Genomic DNA, 22,020 nt, shown 5'->3' on the forward strand with positions numbered 1-22,020 from the left:
ACTCAGAAATCCTCCTGCCTCTGCCTCCCGAGTGCTGGGATCAAAGGCGTGCGCCGCCACGCCCGGCTCGCCTCTTTCTTTTCAAGGCCAACCTGCCCCTGCTGCAGCGAGAACTGCTGCACTGTGCCCGGGCTGCCAAGCAGACCCCGTCCCAGTACCTGGCCCAGCATGAGCACCTTCTGCTCAACACCAGTATTGCGTCTCCTGCTGACTCTTCTGAACTGCTCATGGAGGTTCATGGAAATGGAAAGAGGCCCAGTCCGGAAAGGTGAGCAGAGAAGAGGTCTGTTTTGTTTTTTCTGGAGCCACTCAGCTTTAAAAAAGAGGGTTTAGTTGTTGGGTTGTCGACAATGTCTTAGACTTTCCAAGATTAGTGTTCCTTTGTCCCAACAACTCTTCCGTTGACTGTACATTCCTTTTGAGGACCTCTGCCCTAGAGTTTAGACAGGTTCACTGTCCCAGAAGTGGAAGAAGAGCAGTCATTAGTCAGTCGTCCTTTACTCTTGTTGTTCTCTATCTTGAGATATAGCTGACGCCACAGGTTGAAGACTTAGCTCCCAGTATTGTCCTCTCCCTTAAGCCAATGACAAGTGTCAGGTTTTGTGAATACTGCCCTGTCAAACAACTGTGCCCCCTCTGCTTTTTTCTCATAGGCTGTTTCTGAATGATCTCTAAATTGGGCTTCTATTGGTGGAAGTAGGGTTCAGGACAGGGTTTCTGTGTGTAACCCTGGCTATCCTGCAACTTACTCTGTAGACCAGGTCATCCTCAAACTCACAGAGATCCGCCTGCCTCTGTCTCCTGAGTGCTGGGATTAAATGTGTAGCACCACTGCTGGGCTGAATTGAGCTCCTCAGTATTGTTTAATTATTCATTGTTTCACAGTACTCAGGAACATTAGCTGGCTAATGATTAAGGATGTGTTCATAGGATACTGATGAGCAGTAGGCAAAGGCAAGTCACAGAGTGGCACTGGGTATGTGGAGTGGATCTGTCCTCTCCTGGTAGTTGTCTCACCATCTCCAAAGAAATGCCACACATACTCAGCTCTTCAGAAATTCTTGTCTTGTCTGCTTCATTCCATAGGTGTGATTGAAAACGGCTAACTCATGATGGACTTAACCTTCAATCACCTCCCCTCCCTTAGGGGTGGATAGTGTTAGTCTGCCTTGGTCCTTCCCATAACCAGCCCCAATCCTGAAGCTACCTAGTAGTTGCCAGCCTACAGTTGGCTTCTTAGACTTAGCACTTGGAAGACTCTAAGGATTTTATGACTAGCATGTCAGGAAGTAGGATAAAGTGGCTGCCACAATAGTGTATAAGTTGTCGAGGAAGCAATATTGAACAGCAATAGAAGGCTTATTACAGTTGAAGCTGTGTTACTAAAACCCATACTGAGTCATAGAGGCAGCCTTTCTTCCCAGCAAATCACCTCCATAGTCAGAAATTTGACCTTCTGCATTCCTAAACTTTCTCAGTTCTTGTCCCATTCAGTTTCTCCTTTCCTGTGTCATGGTTATCTGGTTCTGCCTACCTACTTAGGGGTGAATTTGGCCTGTCTTCATGCTAGAATAAAGAAGCATTTACGAATTGTGTTTAGCCTGAAGACAGTTTGGTTCCTGCCTCTAGGTATAGGAACACACACCAGAAGAGGCCCAAAAGTCAGATCTCTAGTTTGGCTGACAGCTGTAAGAAGGGCTGATGGGCTGGGAGTATAACAGTATGAAGCACTTTTCAGAAAAATAGCTGTCTTCGTGCTTTGGAAAGTGAATAGAATAAAACTTAGTGCTCTAGAGGGTTCCAGGTTTCATAGCATCTAAAGGGAGGTGAGACTCTGGGAAGAAACAACTATTCCGAGACTCGTGGGGATGTTAACATGAACACTTCTTGACAGGCTCCTATAAGCACTTCAGTTTCTTCTACAGGAGGGACGAGAATAATTTTGAAAGAGATACAGTTCCTCCTGAACCGCCTGCCAAGAGAGTGTGTACTATCAGCCCTGCTCCTCGGCACAGTCCCGCCCTCACTGTTCCCCTTATGAATCCTGGGGGCCAGTTCCATCCTACTCCACCACCTCTTCAGCACTATACACTAGAAGACATTGCAACTTCTCACCTGTATCGGGAACCAAACAAGATGCTAGAACACCGAGAAGTCCGTGAGAGGCACCACAATCTTAGTAAGTGATCTCAGCCCCATGGTAATGCTTTAATCTGGAGGGAATTCACAGATTGCTTTTCTGTTCAGTGATAGAGCCAAATAATATCATCATTGCCTTTTTTCTGTTGATAAGATGATGTTATGTAGCTGGATATAGTGGCACATACTTCTGATTCCAATACTATAAAGGCTGAGGCAGAATGATTGGCTTACAGTCATCTTCAGCTGCCTAAGGAATTTGTGGGTAGCTTGTGCTATAAATAATAGATTAATGAAAGGGCTGGGCATGGTAGCACACTTATTAGCAGACAGGAGGGTTACCCCAAGTTGGAGGCTAGTTTGCTCTACATGAATGCCAGGTCTGACGCAGCTTATTTGGCTCTACCTGTGTAATCTAATGGAAATTGCTTAGGCTCTTGAGCCTGAGAGTAATAAGTTGTGAAAAGAATTCTGAAATGAATGAAGATAACGCTACCATCTCTGCTCTTTTGCTAGGTTTGAAATGCCTGAAGCATGGGACTGTGTAACTATTAAATTTAGGAATAAACACTTCATTTTAAAACAGAAAAAAACCTAGAGAGTCCTAATTTGAGATCAATTTTGAAAAGAGCTTTTGTCACATTCTCTTCTGGAGTCTAACTGTTCAGCATCTATCTGGCAGAAGAAAAAAAACACACACACACACACACACACACACACACACAAGAGGCTACCATTTTGTAGGGTTTCCTTTACATTCCTTTTTTTAGTGGTACCTTGTGTAACACGGTGACTCTCTCTCTCATTCTGACTTAGGCTAACTAGCACCTTCCAAGGCACAAACCTCAGCAGGGCCTCAGGCAGCATGCAGCTCTTACTGAATGGTGAAGGCTATGAGAGATTTGTCTCCATGCATTTACTGAGTCTCAGCTATACTACATTATTTGATTCAGTCTTTCCAGAAAGTCTGACAATCATTAATTTCTTCATACAGAGAAGATCAAAGCAACTGTGGTATCCAGTTCTTATTCTCCCATGACTCTTTCTTCAGCTGTTAAAAAACCAGGCTTGGGGATGGGGATGCACAGCAAGATGGCCAGGTGAATAAAGGCACTTGCCTTTTAAGCCTGGGGACCTGAGTTTGATTCCTAAAGAGAATGAACTCCAGATAGTTGTTCTCTAACCTCCATGTGTCATCATGATGCACATAAAGATACAACAACAATAGTAATATTAAATTATTTTAAGAATTATGCTTTCGCTGGGCGTGGTGGCCCATGCCTTTAATCCCAGTACTTGGGAGGCAGAGGCAGGTGGATTTCTGAGTTCGAGGCCAGTCTGGTCTACAGAGTGAGTTCCAGGACAGCCAGGGCTACACAGAGAAACCCTGTCTCAGGGGAAAAAAAAAAAAGGAAAAAAAAAAAACAGAATTATGCTTTCATTTACTTCTTCATATACAGTTTTTGTTCATTAGAGAGAAAAATAGTGAAAGCTAGGGATAACTGTTTTGATAGATTTTTCTTGTATTTCTAATTCATTTAGGAAAAGCTGTATTTACATGTGGAAGTGTAACTTGAAAAAGACTGCTGGTTACCTTCTATGATGACTCCACCAGTCTCATCAAAGATTTGTTTTCCCTAGACCCATTTAGAAATGTCTGCCCGATTTATACTGGTTCTCATTCATCAAACCATCACTTGCTTTCACCCCCAATTGCATCAATAAGTCCACTGCCTGTTATTCTCCAAAAATGAAATCTATGGACACTATGGAATATCTTAGATCCATAATTTTAGGGTCAGTAGTCTATGTAACACATTAAAAAGGATTTACAATAAAAAGTACTAGTACTTAGGCATAGCTATTCTAGAAGGTAGCAATGAAAAATATAAGGTTTCGAGTACCACAGTTGTAGGGCAAACTCTAATTCTCCTACCTCTACTTTATAAATGTGTGCTACAATGTAGTCTTAGTCAGTGTTATATTACTATGAAGAGATACTGTGATCACAGCAACTCTTATACAAGAAAGCATCTAATTGGGACTTGCTTACAGTTTGAGACCTTTAGTCCCTTATCAGCATGGCAGCAAGCAGGCAGACATGGTGCTGGAAAAGGTCTATATATAGATCCAAAGGCACCAGGAAGAGAGCTACTGACCCTGGCTCAGGCTTTTTTCATAGCCTACCTACAGTGACATACTTCCTCTTACAAGGCTACACCTCCTAATTCTTTCAAATAGTGTTGCTCTCTGGTGACTAAAGAGTTCAAATATGTGTGCCTGTGGTGCCCATTCTTATTGAAGCCATGACAACATCAAACTCAACAGACTATTTATGCTATTTTATCTTCTAGAATGTTGACTGTGAAATACTATGTGACTAGTGGAAAAAGGTGTGACTCCTGAATACTTAGAAGCTTCGCTGTCTTCGTGCTTATGAACTGTCTTCTTTTTTTCCTGATATAACCTGTTGCATCTTGTGATTGATTTTCTTTTGTGATATTGGTCATTATAAGTGAATTGTTAAGAGTTTAGGAGACATTTCCACAAGTACTGGGAATAGAATACCCAAACTATATATATTTCCTATTTCTATTTAATAGATACCAAACTATATATATTTCCAATCCCTGGAATTATTTGATCTGAGTACTAGCTCTTTATTAGTTAGTATTCATTGGTTTTAAATGTGATTTCTTGTTTCTAATAAATAGGTCTCAATGGAGGCTATCAAGATGAGTTGGTAGACCACCGTTTGACAGAAAGGGAGTGGGCTGATGAATGGAAACACCTTGACCATGTAAGAACCTAGCCTGTTTAATTTCCCCAAGTCCTTTCTACTTTTAAATCTTTATGGTTTATGTCACATTTTCTGTTTGTTTGTTTGTTTGTTTGTTTTTGTGGTTCGTGGATTTGGTGTGTATCTGTGTATCCTGCTTGCTTGCATCCATGCTCATTGCTGCACATACCTTGACATGAATGTAAAGATTAAGAAGACAGATATTAGGGCTGGAGAGATGGCTCAGAGGTTAAGAGCACTGACTGCTCTTCTAGAGATCCTGAGTTTAATTCCTAGCAAACACATGGTGGCTCACAACCATCTGTAACAGGATCCAATACCCTCTTCTGGTGTGTCTGAAGACAGCAACAATGTACTCACATATATAAAATAAATCTTTCAAAAAAGAAGGAGGAGGAGGAGGAAGAGGACAGATATTTGCTCATGTGACTTGGCAAGAAGCACCCTTTACACACTGAATCATCCCCCCCCCCCCTTTTTATTTTTTACTTTTCTATTCAGGCATGCACCACAGCATCCAGTTTTTCTTTTTTTTTTCTTTTTTTCTTTTTTTTTTGGTTTTTCGGAGACAGGGTTTCTCTTTGTAGACCAGGCTGGCCTCGAACTCAGAAATCCGCCTGCCTCTGCCTCCCAAGTGCTGGGATTAAAGGCGTGCGCCACCACGCCCGGCTGCATCCAGTTTTTCAAGTCAGGCTTTTTCTGTGTGGCTTTGGAAGATCTTAATTCTTAAATACTACCAGTAGTTCTTGGGTGCTTGAAGTGAACATGACTTTTGTTTGTTTGTTTGTTTGTTTAGCACTGGCTGTCTTGGAACTCACTCTGTAGACCAGGCTGGCCTCAAACTCAGAAATCTGCTCGCCTCTGCCTCCCAAGTGCTAGGATTAAAGGCGTGCGCCACCATTCCTAGCTGAGCATGACTTTTTTTTTTTTTTTTTAAGATTTATTATTATATGTAAGTACACTGTAGCTGTCTTCAGATGCACCAGAAGAGGGCGTCAGATCTCATTACGAATGGTTGTGAGCCACCATGTAGTTGCTGGGATTTGAACTCAGGACCTTTGGAAGAGCAGTCGGTGCTCTTAACCACTGAGCCATCTCTCCAGCCCTGAGCATGACTTTTTAATAGAAGTTGGTTTGGTGAAGGACTGTAGAGTAGCTCCCTCGTCTTAGTGGTGGTCTGATCTTGACAGTTCCTTAACCAAGAGCCCAGGTACTAGATGGTTAAATCTAAAGTTTCAGCTTTTCTACTTACTGCCTTTGAGAGCGGGGTAAGTTACTTGACTTCTTTTAGCCTTGATTTCTCTTTCCTTCCCCCTGCTCCCCCACCCTCCCACCTCCAAAAAAAGGTTCAGTGGACAAAGGCAGTCAAATTAGAGAACAGAGTTCGATCCCTAAGACCCACATGGTGGAGGGAAAGAACCAATTCTCACACATTGTCCTCCGACTTCCACTCTTGGGCCATGGATTGTATGCAAGCAGACACACAAAAACCACACACATACTAAAATAATATAATCTTTCTCTTTAAAAAAAAAAAAAAAAAGACTGGCCTTATTTGTAAAGTATGGAAAGTGTTTATCAGAGGATGTAGCCCATGGAGAGTTAAGTAGACTATATGCTCATGTTCTTTTTCCCATCAGAATAGAGCATCCCTTAGCCTTGATTTTAAAATTGTATATTGTGGCCTTTCCTTCTTGAGTGGTAGCTGACCCTGGTCCATCATCATCATCATCATCTGACCCTAGTTCTTACCTCAGATAGTTCCTGTGGGGATGCAGGGCACAGAGTAGAAAAGCAAGTCAGATCCTTTGAGATTAAAGATATAAGCAGTGGCAAACCACCCAGTAAGTTTGATGGGAACTGAGCCAGGCTCCTCTGCAAGAGCAGCAAATTCCCTTAATCACTGAACGATCTTTCCAGCTCCAGGATGCATTGTTATAAAAACATTAAGCTTTATCTAACATTACCAGGTACTCAGACATGGTGAGAGGTTCCTTTACTCATCGAGCAGAGTCTTAACTTACTTTGCGTGTATGTGTATGTGGTAGTATGGTTGTGACACAATGAGTATGAAGGCCATAAAACTTCCTCCATCCTGTGGATTCCAAAGGGGAGCAAGTACTCAGTACCTACTGAGACATCTTGCTGGCCCATATAAAGACTTTTGTTTGTTTGTTTGTGTCTGGGTATGTGTGGGTTTTTTTGAGACAAGGTTTCTCTATGAAACAGCCCTGGCTGTCCTAAAACCTGCTATTTACATCAGACTGGCCTCGAATTCATGAAGATTCCCTGCCTCTGCCTCTGCCCCCCAGGTGCTTTGTATAAGGTGTGTACCACCTACCACCCAGCTACCCATAAACTTGAGTCACTTCTAGATTACAGAACCTAATGATTTTTAAAAAGTCTTAGGTTGGAGAAATGGCTCAGTAGTTTAGATAGCTCAAATTGCTGGCTGCTTTTCTTTTTTTCTTTCTTTTTTTTAAAGATTTATTTTATGTATTGTGAGTATACTGTAGCTGTCTTCAGACACATCAGATGAGAGCATCAGATCCCATTACAGATGGTTGTGAGCCACCATGTGGTTGCTGGGAATTGAACTCAGGACCTCTGGAAGAGCAGCTAGTGCTCTTAACCGCTGAGCCATCTCTCCGGCCCGCTGGCTGCTTTTCTATCAGACCTGAGTTCTGTTCCCAACAACCACATGGTGGCTCACAACCATCTATAATGTGATCTAATGCCTTCTTCTGGCATGCAGGCATACATGCAGGTATATGTGTAGGTATACATGCAGATAGAGCACTAATATACACAAAATAAACAATCCTTTTTTAAAAAGTCTTGGCTGGGAGTGGTGGTGTATGTCATTAATCCCAGCACTCCAGAAGCATACAGAGGCAGTGGATCTATATGAGTTTGAGGCCAGCCTTGTCTACAGAGTGAGTTCCAGGACAGCTGGTACTTCAAGAGGAACCCTGTCTTCAAAAAAACAAAACAAAAGGGTATGTGGTTAATTGTGCATAAGTTATATGCAAGTACCATACATTTTATGTAAGGTACTTGGAACCCTTGTGACTTTTAGTGTCCCTGGAACCAATACCTATATGGATAGGAAAAGATAGTTGTCTATGTAAGTAACAAGGTCTAAGAGGCAACTCAGTGGTTAAGAGCACTGGCTACTCTTGTAGAAGACCTGAGTTTGCTTCTCAGCATCCATATGGTAGCTCACAACCATCAGTAACTCTGGTTCCAAAGAATTCTATCCCTTCTGATCTCTAAGGGCACCAGGCACACATATTAGCATATATATTTATTTGTGCAGATAAAACACTCTAAAAATAAATAAATCTAATTTTAAAAACAATGTATAATAATGACTTTTAAATGTAAACTTTCTTCCTACAGTTGTAAAATCTGCGAACTCTGTTTTCCCTCCTTCCAGTTGTTACCCATCCTTGATTTTAGTGTTCCTTATTCAATTTCTCATCTCATCTCTGCTCCCGTCTCTCTGTTTCAGGCCCTGAATTGCATCATGGAAATGGTAGAGAAAACGAGGCGCTCCATGGCAGTTCTGAGGCGCTGTCAGGAATCTGACCGTGAAGAACTCAACTATTGGAAACGGCGGTTTAATGAAAATACAGAGTTGAGGAAAACTGGGACTGAGTTGGTCTCTAGGCAGCACAGCCCCGGGAGTACAGATTCTCTCAGCAACGGTAAATATAGAGAGGGAACATAGAAAAAACAGCAGCTTCCATTCCACCTAGACTGAGTTTTATGTTTTTGTTTGTTGGGTGGCATTTGTTTGGTTTGGTTTGGTTTGGTTTTTGAGCCTCTTACTATGTAGTTTAAGCTGGACTTGAGCCTCCTGCCTCAGGCTCCCAAGTGCTGGAGTAAAGGATTTGTACCACCTTGCCCAACTACACTTATTGTGTGGGTGTGGGTGTGTGGTGTTTGTGGAGAGACTATTTCCTTCCACCAGCTCCTTTATTTATGTTTACTTTAAAAAAACAACACACACACATTAGGGTGTGTGTGTAGGTCAGAGGACAACTTACAAGATTCAGTATTCTTCACCCAGTGTGTGTTCATGTTCTCACCTGCTGGCTATCGACTGTGCTTCCCATAATTCCTTCCATAAGGTTTGCTCACGCTGCTCACAGGCTCAGGGAAGCAAGCTTATGTGTTTAAAAAGGATACACATAAAGAGATGCAAAACACAAGGTCTGGGAAAGGGGGCACAGGATTTCTCTAGACACTGGAGAATTGCACATTTTTGCTAACCAGCTTCTGGATCCTGTATCTTGTGGTTGTATCATTGCAGTTGAATTATAACAGACTGGATGAGGAAACCAAGGATGGCCTGAGTGCTTGGTGGTTTTGGCTGTGCTGCAGAATTTCTTCTCTAGATGATGAGGCAGGATCCTCTTCCTATATTATCACACAGGCATACATTCAAACAGTTTTGATATTGTTGGGCTTGGTTTTGTTGTTCATTTTCTGGGTTGGTTTTCTTTTTTTTTTTTTTTTTTTTTTTTTTATTAGACATTTTCTTTATTTACATTTCAAATGCTATCCCAAAAGTTCCCTATACCCTCCCCCCTACCTGCTCCCCTACCCACCCACTCCCACTTCTTGGCCCTGGCGTTCCCCTGTACTGGTTCATATAAAGTTTGCAAGACCAAGGGGCCTCTCTTCCCAGTGATGGCCGAATAGGCCATCTTCTGCTACATATGCAGCTAGAGACACGAGCTTCTGGGTTGGTTTTCGAGATGTTTCTCACTCCATAGCACTGACGTAAACTTGCCTCAGCCTGCCTTTGCTGAGATTACAGCCCACAGCAAATTGTTATGTCCAATCCCAGTCTAGAAAGCTTTGGTAGGGGGTGCTCACAGGCTAGAGCTTTTGTACCCTACCATGAGGAGGAGAAATTTAGGCTCCAAAGGAGAAGATTAGTAACCAGAAAACAATAGATGACATCTGAACTTTGGTGACTAGATGTATCCTAATGATGAACACTTGACCACCTGAGCAGTGGCCAGGCTTCAGCCCAGCAGTACAAAAGATCAGTAAGAGAGAAAGAAAAGAGTACTGTGTATGTCACATCACACCTAGCTACTTTGATGGTTGTGTTCACCATATTCCTTCTTGCTTTGATGGTTGTGTTCACCATATTCCACTTTGCTTTCTTTTCCCAGTTACCCTCCACTACCTAGAGGCTGCCTTCAAAAGACTAGCTTAGACAAAGCTAGGTTATTCATATTGAAGCATCAGAGATGAGCGGGTACATCCAGGAAGCCAGAGATATCCCCCCCAAAATGTTCTATCACTTTCCCCAGAAGCTGAACAAATGCCCTATCCAAAAGGCACAGCTAAGTGACAGGCCATCTGTGATCACACTCTCCTCCCACCCACTTAAAGTCCCCAAATGTTCATCAAGGAGTGAATTTCTTATTTCAGTGCTAGCATTTTCCGTGCGAGACAGCTGTTAGTCTCAAAAGGACTGGAAGAAAATTTAGAGGAAATGCCAGCATTAATAATGTGTATCCTATCCTAAATAGCTAAAGGCTGCCACTCTCTCCTCATTGACAGGCATGGCTCTTGAGCCAGCTATCAGTTGTTCTATTTTATCTGAGATGATCTAGGACATGAAAAAACAAACAATTTACATATAGACACAGACACAATCACAAAACTTTGATTAAAAACTTCAAAACCGGGGCTGGAGAGATGACTCAGTGGGTAAGAGCACTGACTGCTCTTCCAAAGGTCCTGAGTTCAATTCTCAGCAACCACATGGTGACTCACAACCATCCATAACGAGATCTGATGCCTTCTGGTGTATCTAAAGGCAGCTACAGTGTATTTATGTATAATAATAAATCTTTAAAACAAACAAAAAAAAAAACAACTTCAAAACCAGTGGAGGCTAATTATCAGGTAACCCTTACAAATCTGAATGCTTGCAAAGATTCCCTGCAGCAACATGGATCCTTCTTGCTTGAAGTTCAACATTACTCACATATGCTCATCCCTGAGTGTGTGTGTGTCCAGCTGAGGTAGCAGAGTGCAGGATGACAGGACTCACTGCTCCGCACAAACCACCCTTAACTTGAGGGTCTAGCTGGGATAACGATTTTGTCTAATATGCCTGCAACAGTTCTTATTTGTTTTTATGACCTGTTGTAATGTTACTAGCACCCCCCTTTCAAAATGAAGACAATTTGTATGATAAATTCCAGTTACTGTAGATTTAGTGCTTCATGGATCCCAGTGGCTTGTATTAAAATTTTGAGAAAATTACCAACATGTCTGATTTAAATTGTGTCATTTGTCTGGGATATAGCTTCGTTGACACAGTGTTTACTTAAGATGCACTGAGCCCTGGGCTTAATCTCTAGCTCCAAATAAATATGGTCTTAATGCACACCTGGGATTCCTGCATTTGTTAGGTAGAGATGAGTTTCAGAAGTTCGATATTAGCCTGGGCTTCATGAGACCCTACCGTATCTGAAAGGAAGGGGAGAGAAAGAAGGGAAAACTTGGTTGGGTAGGCGCTGAAGAGATGGCTCAATGCCAGGCATTGGAGGTGCATGCCTTTAATCCCAGCACCCAGGAGGCAAAGATAGGCAGATCTCTGTGAACTGGAGAACAGCCTGGTGTACATAGTTAACTTCCAGGAGAGCCAGGACTGTTACACAGAAGAAAAAAAAGAAAAGAAAGAAGCAACGGTTCAGCAGTTGAGAACACTAAACTGCTCTTGCCAGAGGGCAGAAATCCTGGGCAAGACTTTGAGTGGCTCACAACCACTTGTAATGTACAGCCTCACAAAATCTCACCTAGGCAGGCTTTTGCACTCTTGCAGACTCATATTCACATGATGAAAATCAAATATAAGTTGCTTAATGAAAGAAATAAAAAAGACTTTGCTGACATGGTGGTGCACATAACTTTAATCCCTGCACTCGGGAGGCAGAGAGAGGACAGTCTAGTCTACTTGGAGAGTTCTAGGAAATTCAGGGCTACTTAGACCGTGTCTCAAAATACTTTTTGTTAGGTTTTTGTTATTTAAAATATCATATATGTGCATGATTATATGCCTGCCTGATGTTTGTGGGTACCTGTGCCATAATGTACTTACAGTGGTCAGAGAAACACTTTGGGAGTTGATTCTTTGCTTCTCCTTTATTTGAGCTCCATTTATCTTACTTAGTTCATCAAGTTTGCATGGCAAGCAGCCACCCATTGAGCCATCTGTCACTTTTTGTGTATGTGACAGGGTCTCACTATATAGTCCTGGTTGCTATGTAGGCCAGACACTGTTTTTTAAGTGTTGTTGTTGTTGTTGTTTCTTAGGCAGGTCTTACTGTGTAGCCCTGGCTAGTCTGGAACTATTTATATAGACCAAGCTGCCTTCAAACTCAAATTGATCTGCCAGTCTCTGCCTCCTTCATAAGGAATTAAAAGCATGTACTACCACACCCAGTTAAATGCTATTTTATAAGTAATTGTACTATCTAAATGTCATGCAAAAGCACTTTGAAGCTGAGGCAGGATGAATTTTAGTTTGAAGACCCTCTGAATTGTGACATACTGAAACTTTATCCCCAGCCTCTAAAAAAGCCCAGATCATAGAATTTAGAAAGATAATATTGTAGACATGCTTTCTTTTTGCCAGTTATCTTTGACTTTTCTTGTAGGCACATGAACCAATCTATTAGTGTTGTCTCACAAAATTTCTAAGTTCATATTTAAAGAAAGTTCCCGGGCTGGCAAGATGGTTCAGTGGGTAAGAGCACTGACTGCTCTTCCAAAGGTCCCGAGTTCAAATCCCAGCAACCACATAGTGGCTCACAACCACCCATAATGAGATCTGACGCCTTCTTCTGGTATGTCTGGTCAGCTAAGTCAGCTACCATAAGAAATGTTAAATTCATCATACTTATATATACTTAGATACAAGTTTAGTGTACTGTTTCATAATTTGAAGCTAGCTCTTATTCTGAATACGTTTTACATCAAGCAAGCATACTTATCTGCGTCTAGGCAGTAAAAGAAGTTTGATTCAAACTTGTGTCTTAATTGAAAATCTTGTCTCGGGGCTAGGGATTACTGTCAGAGGATTGCCTAGCATATATGAGAACTTGGGTTTTGAATACTGATTAAAGCAGCTTCTGACACCTTTCTCTGTTATCTCTCTTGTGTAGATTCTCAGCGGGAATTCACCAGTAGACCAGCAACAGGATATGTGCCTGTGGAGTTTTGGAAGAAAACAGGTGTGTGTGTGTGTGTGTGTCTGCTATAGGCTGTCTGTACTTACTAGTTGATGCATGCTGGGAACCTATATACTAGGGAAAAGTTTGTAGCCCGACTTTCAGTTGTCCACAGTGTCCTCCTTATGGAATTGTTGGCTTCTCCTGCTCACCCCCTGGCTGACTATGTCTCTTGGGCGGGACTGCATGTCTGATCCTTGCAGGATCAGAGTTTGATCCTGAGTTTGGAATGGTTCCCTCCAGGTCTTTTCACATCCTTATACTATCTTCCATTGAAATACTCAATACCTAGCTCTTCCTTCATTTTGACAGAAGTTGGACGTTTCCTGGCTAATATCATAATATGTTCACCCTGCCACCACACTTGCTTAATTATGTTTTGGGGCTTTTTTGTTTTGTTTTGGTTGGTTGGTTGGTTTTTTTGTTTGTTTGGTTTGGTTTGTTTTTCAAGACAGGGTTTCTCTTTATAGCCCTGGGTGTCCTGGAACTCACTCTGTAGATCAAACTGGACTCAAACTCAGAAATCCACCTGCCTCTTTTGTGCTGGGATTAAAGGCGTGCACCACCACTGCCCAGCTTTTGGTTTGTTTGTTGTGTTTTAAGTTTTGTTGTGTTTGGGTACCACAGTGTAGAGAACAGGGCATCTGCAGTGTCAGCTCTTGATCTCTACCTTTTTAAACATGTCTCTTGTTTGCAGCTTTGAACAACAGGCTAGTTGGCCAGGATAATTATAATTAATTCTGTTTCCACTTTCCATCTCCTATGGAATACTGGGATGGTTAGATGCATACTTCCACATCCAACTTTCTGTGGGTTCTGTAGATCCAAGAGCTTATTACTTAACATGGCAGGCACTATATCCACCGAGCATTTCCATAGATCTCTGTAGCTTCGACTCTGAGCTTGACCCAGCTCATTAACACCTTTGCTCTTTTACTTTTGTTTTTTCCAAACAGATTTGTTTTTAAGCTAATGTGTGTGAGCCTGCATAAGTATATGTGTACTGCATGTACACTGAGCCAGCAAAGGCCAGCAGAGGGTATGGGATCCGTCTTAGTTACTTTTCTAATGCTATGATAAACACCTTGAGTAAGGCAACATATAAGAAAGCATTTAATAACTTGGTTTCAGAGGGTTAGAGAGTCCATGGTTGCTGAGCAAAGACAGTCGCAGCAACAGCTGAGAGCTTACCTCATGCTGGAAGGAGGGGGAGAGATGGAGAGAGGGAGAGGTGGAGAACGAGAACATACCAGAGCACTGAGAACCTAGAGTGTTTTGAATCCTCAGAGCCCACCTCCATCCCAGTGACACACCCTCCCAAGGCCACACCTCCTAATCCTTCACAAATAGTTCTACCAACTGGAGACCAAATATTCTAATAGGGGCCATTCGAATTCAAACCACCACAGATCTCAAGCTGGAATTACAGGCAGTTGTCAGCTATCATGTGAATGCTAGGAACTGAACCTGGGTCCTCTGCAAGAGCAGTAAGTGCTTTTAACCACCAAGCTATCTCTTCAGCTCCTTTTTCTTTTCTTGCTCTAGCTTACTCAAGACTATTCTAGGGCTGAAAGATGTTTACTGTGTTAGGTCTCTCTGGCAGCACACATAGTTACCATAGTGACTACATGCAGGCTCTTGAGTATGCTTTGAAGGTCTCCACCCAACTATATCCTAGTCCTGGGGGGGGAGGGGGGCTTGAAACATTGTTTTACTAAGTTGATGAGGCTATTCTTACCATATAAAACAGTTTGGAAATACTCTTAGAAATGAGAAAAGTGTTTTTAAAAATAAGGTAGAATAGTACAAATTCACACTGAAGGGAAAAGATTATGATACATAGAACCTTATGACTGGGTTGGAAAGATGGCTCAGCGGGTACGAGCACTGACTGCTCTTCTGAAGGTCCTGACTTCAATTCCCAGCAACCATATGGTGGCTCGCAACCATCTGTAATGGGATCTGATGCGCTCTTCTGGTGTGTCTGATGACAGCTACAGTGTACTCATATAAAATAAATAAAAAAAGAACCTTAGAACTACTGACTGACTGCTTGAGACCTACCTTTATAGGCTGGTAGATGTCCACCCTTTCCAGGTCTAAGCCCTCACTCTGCTACAGTGTTCCCTGTGGCCATGGACAGCCTTTAGTAAGGTAGCTGTGCAGAGTATGATTTTGCTTTGATTTGATTTTGGTCTTGGTCTTGGTTTTTTCAGACAGGATGTCTCTGGCAGCCCTGGCTGGTGTGGAACTCAGGGTTAGGGGTCGAATTCAGCCAGCCCCTGTCATCCAAGTGCTGGAATTAAAGGATAGAGGGAGAGAAAGATTCCTGAGTCTCATTTCTTTCTTCTTGTTTCTCCTTTGAGCACGACTACTACAAATTGCTGCCAGCCTCCCTAAGTGACCAACAACCAGCCACACTGCCTCTCGAGGCTCCAGCATTTATATACCCTTTGAGCTCTAGAATTTCAAACTCACACAGTCACAGAAACTATCTGTAGCTGGCAAAAGTACACATCTCCTAGAGAATGAGGCAGATCATAGTCAGGTGCTTCAGATAGTCCAAAGCAGCCCAATATCCCCACACCTGGGATTAAAATGAAAACATTCTTATAATAGTTCTTTGTTTTTAAAGAAACCAAAATTCCAAATTTGTAGTGACAAATACACAGCCCTGTTTCTGTTTTGTTTTTAGCTAATTTATCCTTAAGCTATGGATCCAAAATGAACCTTGGGGGAGCGGGGCAGTCAAAGGGTTGTGCAGATAGAAGTCAGGAGTCCTTGACCTCTGGGTGGGATCTGTACTATAAGAAGTTCTAACACAGCCTAGAACAATTTAATGCTGCTCTGATGCTGTGCTGTATATGAAAGAGCAAAGCTGTTAGGGATCCCCTTGGGGTCTAGATTGTGTTTCCTGATGGACTTAAAGATGTTTTAGATTCACATTCTCATGGCTAAAACTCTTGTCATTTGGATTGTCTTCAACCAGACAAGGTGGGTTAGGGAGGGAGGGGGATCTGAACTAAGCAGTCTGTGTTGCACCTGGGTGCCTCCCAGCCCCCCCTTCCCTGCTCTCTGTGCTGTTCATCGCATAAAGCTGCCTTTGTCCTGTACCACCGCACCTAGACTACCCCAACTCCTCAGCTCCTGAGTACCCCTTTTATACATTCAGAGCTGCTTCTCTCAACTGAGCCATGCCCCCTTTTCCAGGTGCTTTCTTTCTCATTGTATACAATTTTAGAAGTTCACATTTCCTTTAGGAAATCAAATATTGAAAACACCTTTTGATCCTCTTGCTCTTGTACAGTTAACAACCTTTGTCCTTGAAACTCCAGTCTCTTATTTTGACATAAGGCATCTAAGCCATCGGGGTACTTGATCCCATACAGAAGGATAGATGGTGTCTACTTACCAATGTCATCCCAGCATGACTAGGTGAGCCTGTTGTAGGAATAATGTGAGTGTATGCTTCACATTCATCCGTGCACATCTTGTTTTACTATTTTCCTTAGCAGTACTATGGTTAGCTAGCTGAGCGTGTTGACATATACCTATAAATAATCTCACTTCTTGGAAGCAGAATTAGGATTGTGACAAATTTGAGACCAGCCTAGGCTATATAGTGAGAACCTATCAAACCCTACCTCCTCCCCCCCACTGTCCACTCCACCAATGCTGTGGGATGGAAGCGAAAAGATTTCTCTACCAGTTGATTTCACTGTTGCTTTCTTCCAGAAGAAGCTGTGAATAAGGTGAAAATTCAGGCCATGTCAGAGGTACAGAAGGCTGTAGCTGAGGCAGAGCAAAAAGCCTTTGAAGTGATTGCAACGGAGAGAGCTCGAATGGAACAGACCATAGCAGATGTCAAACGGCAGGCTGCAGAAGATGCTTTCCTGGTCATCAATGAGCAAGAAGAGTCCACAGAGGTCAGAGCTACACTGGGCTATAGGCTGGGCTGGGTGGCTGAAGGGAAGCAAGCTTGCTGCTTGCCACTGAGATGCTGGGTAGAAATAGTCCACTCCTGAATTAGATGGTGGGATTTTTAGCCATTACTGGGAGACTTTTTTCTTACTTCATGATAATACTAAAATAATAAACTATTCTTTTGTATCCATAACAGTCTATCCCACACACTATTTTAGCTTCCATGAAGTAAAATTTGTCCCATTGTGTGATAATGACTAGCAGTCATAGAGTAGACTCAGTACATACAGATGAAGATACCCAGCTATAGATAGATGTAGTAAGCTCACTGTGTGCAGGTGGATACCTGGCTGTGTATGCACACTTCCTTTCTGGTCCTCACAGTAATCTCATTAGGTAGATGTTGGTTCTAAATTTGCCAACTGGACAGATAAGGTAGACCTCCCAATAATTTACCCAGGGCCCAGGATGCTTTGATACAATGAAAACAAATATGAAAAATTGGAACCAGACATGATGTTACACACTTGTAATTATACCATTTGGGAGACTGACACAGAATTTAGAGTTCATGTGTGCCTGGTACACATAGGAGAAGGCAGGTAGGTCATAAAGATGAAAAAAGGATGTAAAGGCAGAAAGAATATGACAGTACCAATCATATCTCTGCCTACCTTCCCCTGACTCAGTACAGATGAGTAAATGTAGGGCCTTGGGTACACGTGGCAAGTGTGATCCCAGCCTTTTGTTGTTTTTATTTTGAGACTAAGTTGATAAAGCTGCCTCTAGAGGAGCTTGAACTGCAGGGAAGTGCATTAAGCCCTACACTAATATATTTGAATTCAACTAAAAATTTCAAGGTGGTTGTTGTTGTTATTGTTGTTGTTGTTGTGTTATTTGTTTGAGACAGGGTCTTTGTGTATCCCTGACTGTTCTGGAACTTGCTATGTAGATTAGGCTGGCCTCAAACATAGAACTTTAACTTTCTGCTTCCCAAGTACTGCAATTGATCACAACTCCTGGATTGTAACTTTTTTGAGACAGTGCCCAGTCTGGCCCGGTACTGTGAATCCAGGTTGGTCAGGAAACTAAAGGCAATCTGCTTCCGTCTCAGAGTGCAGATATGCACCACTATGCTAACCTTCTGATTTTAGTCTTTTCTTTTTTTTTTTTTTTTTTTTAAAGCTTAGAACATATGGACTAAGACTGTAGGAACTATAACTTTAAGCAGCAAACTAAGTACCCTGCTGGTGAGATGCCTGCCAGCGTGGCTTCTGGCAAATTTGCATATCAAAAGGAAGCACAGAAAGCCTAAGCTTTTATTGAGTTTGCATTGGACCAGAAATGCTGACTCGCTCAGATTTCATCATAAATAATCCTCCTGAATGACTTGCAGTTTCTCCATCTCATGATAAGCTGTGTGGCGTGGAAGAAGCCTGCCACTTCCACCTTGGCTTCACACCGGCTTTGCATCGTTAAGGAATCAGTTTTCTGTACAGACGCTTTAGCTGCCTCAGTCTGTTGGCCTGGTAGCTTTTAGGAAGATAATCTGAGTTTACAATGTGATGCTGTTCAGTTGATAAGGACTTTGCTATGATATGTAACCTACAGCAGCTTCTGGGCTTGCAATATAGCCCTAGATCCGGGCTGCTCCCTTGCCTGGGATGGAGGGACAAGAGTATCCTACCACCTTGCCTCTCCCACAAGGCATGGTCTGTCTCCATCTCCAATGTCTCTGGCAAACACACACTAACCACAGAACAATACTGACCTAAGTTTATAGCTCAAGGTTAAGGAATGTTAATTTGAAGCGTGACTAAACAATAAACATTTTGCCTTTTTTATTTGGAGCAAGGGATTGTTCTTAAGATAGTCTAGTTGTAGCCAGGCGTTGGTGGCGCACGCCTTTAATCCCATCACTTGGGAGGCAGAGGCAGGCTGATTTCTGAGTTCGAGGCCAGCCTGGTCTACAAAGTGAGTTCCAGGATAGCCAAGGCTACACAGAGAAACCCTGTCTGAAAACAAAAACAACAAAAAAAGATAGTCTAGATTTCCTTCAGATGCAAGTCACTGGTCGACCGCGGCTCGGCCTTGCCAGGAAAATACTAAAGTTCCTCTGGGCTCAAATAGAATTTTACAAGAACATAAAGGATGGAGAGGAAAAAACCTATGGTGGCTGTGAAGGCCCTGATGCTATGTATATGAAATTAATATTTTCTGATGGTCATGAATTTATTGTAAAAAGAGAACATTCATTAACATCAGGAACAATAAAGGCCATGTTGAGTGGTCCAGGTCAGTTTGCTGAGAATGAAACCANNGAGGTCAATTTTAGAGAGATCCCCTCACATGTGCTATCAAAAGTGTGCATGTATTTTACCTACAAGGTCCGCTATACTANCAGCTCCACTGAAATTCCTGAATTCCCAATTGCACCTGAAATTGCACTAGAACTGCTGATGGCTGCAAACTTCCTAGATTGTTAAATAAAATAAATTATAATAAACTTAATTTTTTTCAGTATTTAAAAAAAAAAAGAAAAAGATAGTCTAATTGTAGGCTGGCCTTGAATTCACTATATAGCCAAGGCTCACCTTGAGCTCCCAGATCACCTGCTTCCATCTCCCAAATGCAGGGATTATAGGCATAAGCCACTAAGCCTGGCTCAAGCCCTTGTTTTTGTTTGTTTTATGATGGCTCACCACACTGGTCTCAAATTAAATTTTAGCCTCCATTTTAGCCTCCCAAGTAGCTGGGCTAGTTGCTTTCTTGTTGAGAGTTTCACCATACATAAAAAAAAAAAAAAATTTTTTTTACCAGTCGGTCCTGGGAGTCTTCAGGTATAGATAATTCACATATCACTAATATCAGTGCTGAGGCTGCACAGGGCTAGCATTTTTTTATGTTGTCTTTGTTCCCAGTCACCTGTGTATTTAATGACTGTATGCTGCTTTCATGGCTGCTGCTTGAGCCCCCAGGAAGCCTTTCTTGGCTCTTGTATTCTGTGGTAGCATTACTGTTCGTAGGCGCTGTTTCTGCTAAGCCTCAGGGTCGTTTACCTGACTCTTATAAGATGTAACAAGGAGTAAGAAAATGCCCAGAGTCCACTTCAGGGACTCGAGGGTTGAGTGGCCTTGAGAACAGACTACAGTGTCTCCTCAGCCCATCTGCTGTATATAACAGTGAGAGACCCAAAATAAAATAAAATAAAATAAAATAAAATAGAATAAAAACAAAAAAGCTGGGCAGTGGTGGTGGCGCAATCATTTAATCCCAGCACTTGGGAGGCAGAGGCAGGCGGATTTCTGAGTTCCAGGACAGCCAGTGCTATACAGAGAAACCCTGTCTCAAAAAACCAACAACAACAACAAAAAGAAGACCAACAGTGGGGGACATAGGCACAGAGGACAAAGGAGGCACCAGCATAGATAGCCACCTCCCTTATCATCCATCCTGGTTCCCTGGAAGGGGACTTTTAAAAGTTTTAGTTTAAAAGATCGGATATCAGGTGGGTTTCTGAGTTCAAGGCCAACCTGGTCTACAGAGTGAGTTCCAGGGCAGCCAGGGCTACACAGAGAAACCCTGTCTCAGGGGAAAAAGGAAAAAAAAGAAAAAAAAAGATCGGATATTGTCAATAAAGGCATTGAAGACGGTTCCTCCATTGCGATATAGAAAATGTTTGTTCAAGCTCATGTGTGGTTATATGATCTTCAGAAGGTAGTTGTGAGACCTGGGCCCAGGTGACATATGCCTATGACCTTGGCATTTGGGAGGGAGAGCAGGAGGATCAAGAGTTAAAGGTCATCCTCAGAGACTTGCCCATAGGTCTGTAGCTCCACAGTCCTTGCTGTACCATGCAGATGACAAGTGACAGTGGCAAGCCTGCCCATCAAGATGTCAGTAGCCACTAACTGATGCCTGTGTCTTGCAGAACTGCTGGAACTGTGGCCGAAAAGCCAGTGAGACGTGCAGTGGCTGCAATATTGCTCGCTACTGTGGCTCCTTCTGCCAGCATAAGGACTGGGAGCGGCACCACCGCCTCTGTGGCCAGAGTCTACATGGCCACAGTCCCCACAGCCAGAGCAGGCCACTGCTCCCTGGAGGGCGGGGCTCAGCCAGGTCTGCTGACTGCAGCGTGCCCAGCCCAGCCCTGGACAAGACCTCAGCTACCACCTCACGGTCTTCAACACCTGCCTCTGTGACAGCCATTGATGCCAACGGGCTCTAAGCTACAGACTCCACCTGCCCTGATGACCCCTCCACATGGCAGAATCCTTGCACCAGTGAGCCGGCTATTAGAACAAGTAGCTATTGGGTCGTCAGCAAGAAAGGAAGTTGGCAGGAAGCATCCAAGAGGCACTCCACAGCTTCTCTGGGATTTGCCACGTGTCCTTGGAAGAACTAATGTACCGTTCTCTGCACACAGGAAGTAGCTTGAGCTGCCTCCTCCATGGCTTTCCTGAGGTTCCTCTTCCAGCCCCTTCTCAGTGTATACACCAGCTCCCTCCGACTCCTTGCATTAGCATATTGTCAGTAGTGTCCCAGCAGGCACCAGTACTACGGCCCCCCCTCCCCACCCCCNCCCCACCCCCGCTGTCCACACTGAGACCTAAAGACTGGTAGCAGGCTTAGGAGGAGGCCCTTCCTTCCCCTACCTTCAGACAGTTCCTTGAGCCCCATTTCCACCCTCGGGTGACACTGATTGGCCTAAAAGAGACTTGGGTAGCACAAAGGCAGTACTCGGGACTCTTTTCTGAGCCGCTCAGAGCTGTTAAGATGCTCAGAAATGCAAGAAAGAAGTCACTGTTTCAGTAAAATCTCTAGTAAAGATAAAAAATTAAATTAATCTTCCCAAGCATCATGGATCATTTTGGACAAGAGTTTCCATCC

The 22,020-nt window shown here is 42.9% G+C and overlaps 2 protein-coding genes across 5 annotated transcripts in view; both read left to right on the plus strand.

Annotated features, from left to right (window-relative positions):
• The window catches only part of Cbfa2t2 (CBFA2/RUNX1 partner transcriptional co-repressor 2), a 104,417-nt gene extending 82,702 nt beyond the window's left edge, over window positions 1-21,715 (plus strand). For 2 of the 3 annotated variants that reach the window (XM_021193442.2, XM_029536053.1), the window contains exons 5-11: window positions 87-268; window positions 1,926-2,179; window positions 4,854-4,939; window positions 8,454-8,649; window positions 13,141-13,209; window positions 16,942-17,132; window positions 21,062-21,715. In XM_021193442.2, the coding sequence (XP_021049101.1) occupies window positions 87-268; window positions 1,926-2,179; window positions 4,854-4,939; window positions 8,454-8,649; window positions 13,141-13,209; window positions 16,942-17,132; window positions 21,062-21,358 (1,275 nt within the window). In that variant the 3' untranslated portion in view covers window positions 21,359-21,715. The remainder of the gene's footprint in view (window positions 1-86; window positions 269-1,925; window positions 2,180-4,853; window positions 4,940-8,453; window positions 8,650-13,140; window positions 13,210-16,941; window positions 17,133-21,061) is intronic. The other variant, XM_021193443.2, reaches the window with a different exon arrangement.
• LOC110318409 (elongin-C-like) lies at window positions 17,384-19,637 on the plus strand. Of its 2 annotated transcripts, XM_021193446.1 has the most exons (2): window positions 17,384-17,410; window positions 19,281-19,637. In XM_021193446.1, exons 1-2 carry the CDS (start codon window positions 17,384-17,386, stop codon window positions 19,614-19,616), a joined length of 363 nt encoding a protein of 120 aa, XP_021049105.1. In that variant the 3' UTR covers window positions 19,617-19,637. The 2 variants fall into 2 exon arrangements, with proteins under 2 accessions (XP_021049105.1, XP_021049106.1); XM_021193447.2 differs by lacking the exon at window positions 17,384-17,410 and having other exon boundaries at window positions 19,204-19,637.
• Window positions 21,716-22,020: the final 305 nt, after the last annotated feature.

Source organism: Mus pahari, chromosome 3 (assembly GCF_900095145.1).
Source record: "Mus pahari chromosome 3, PAHARI_EIJ_v1.1, whole genome shotgun sequence".
Lineage (NCBI taxonomy): Eukaryota > Metazoa > Chordata > Mammalia > Rodentia > Muridae > Mus > Mus pahari.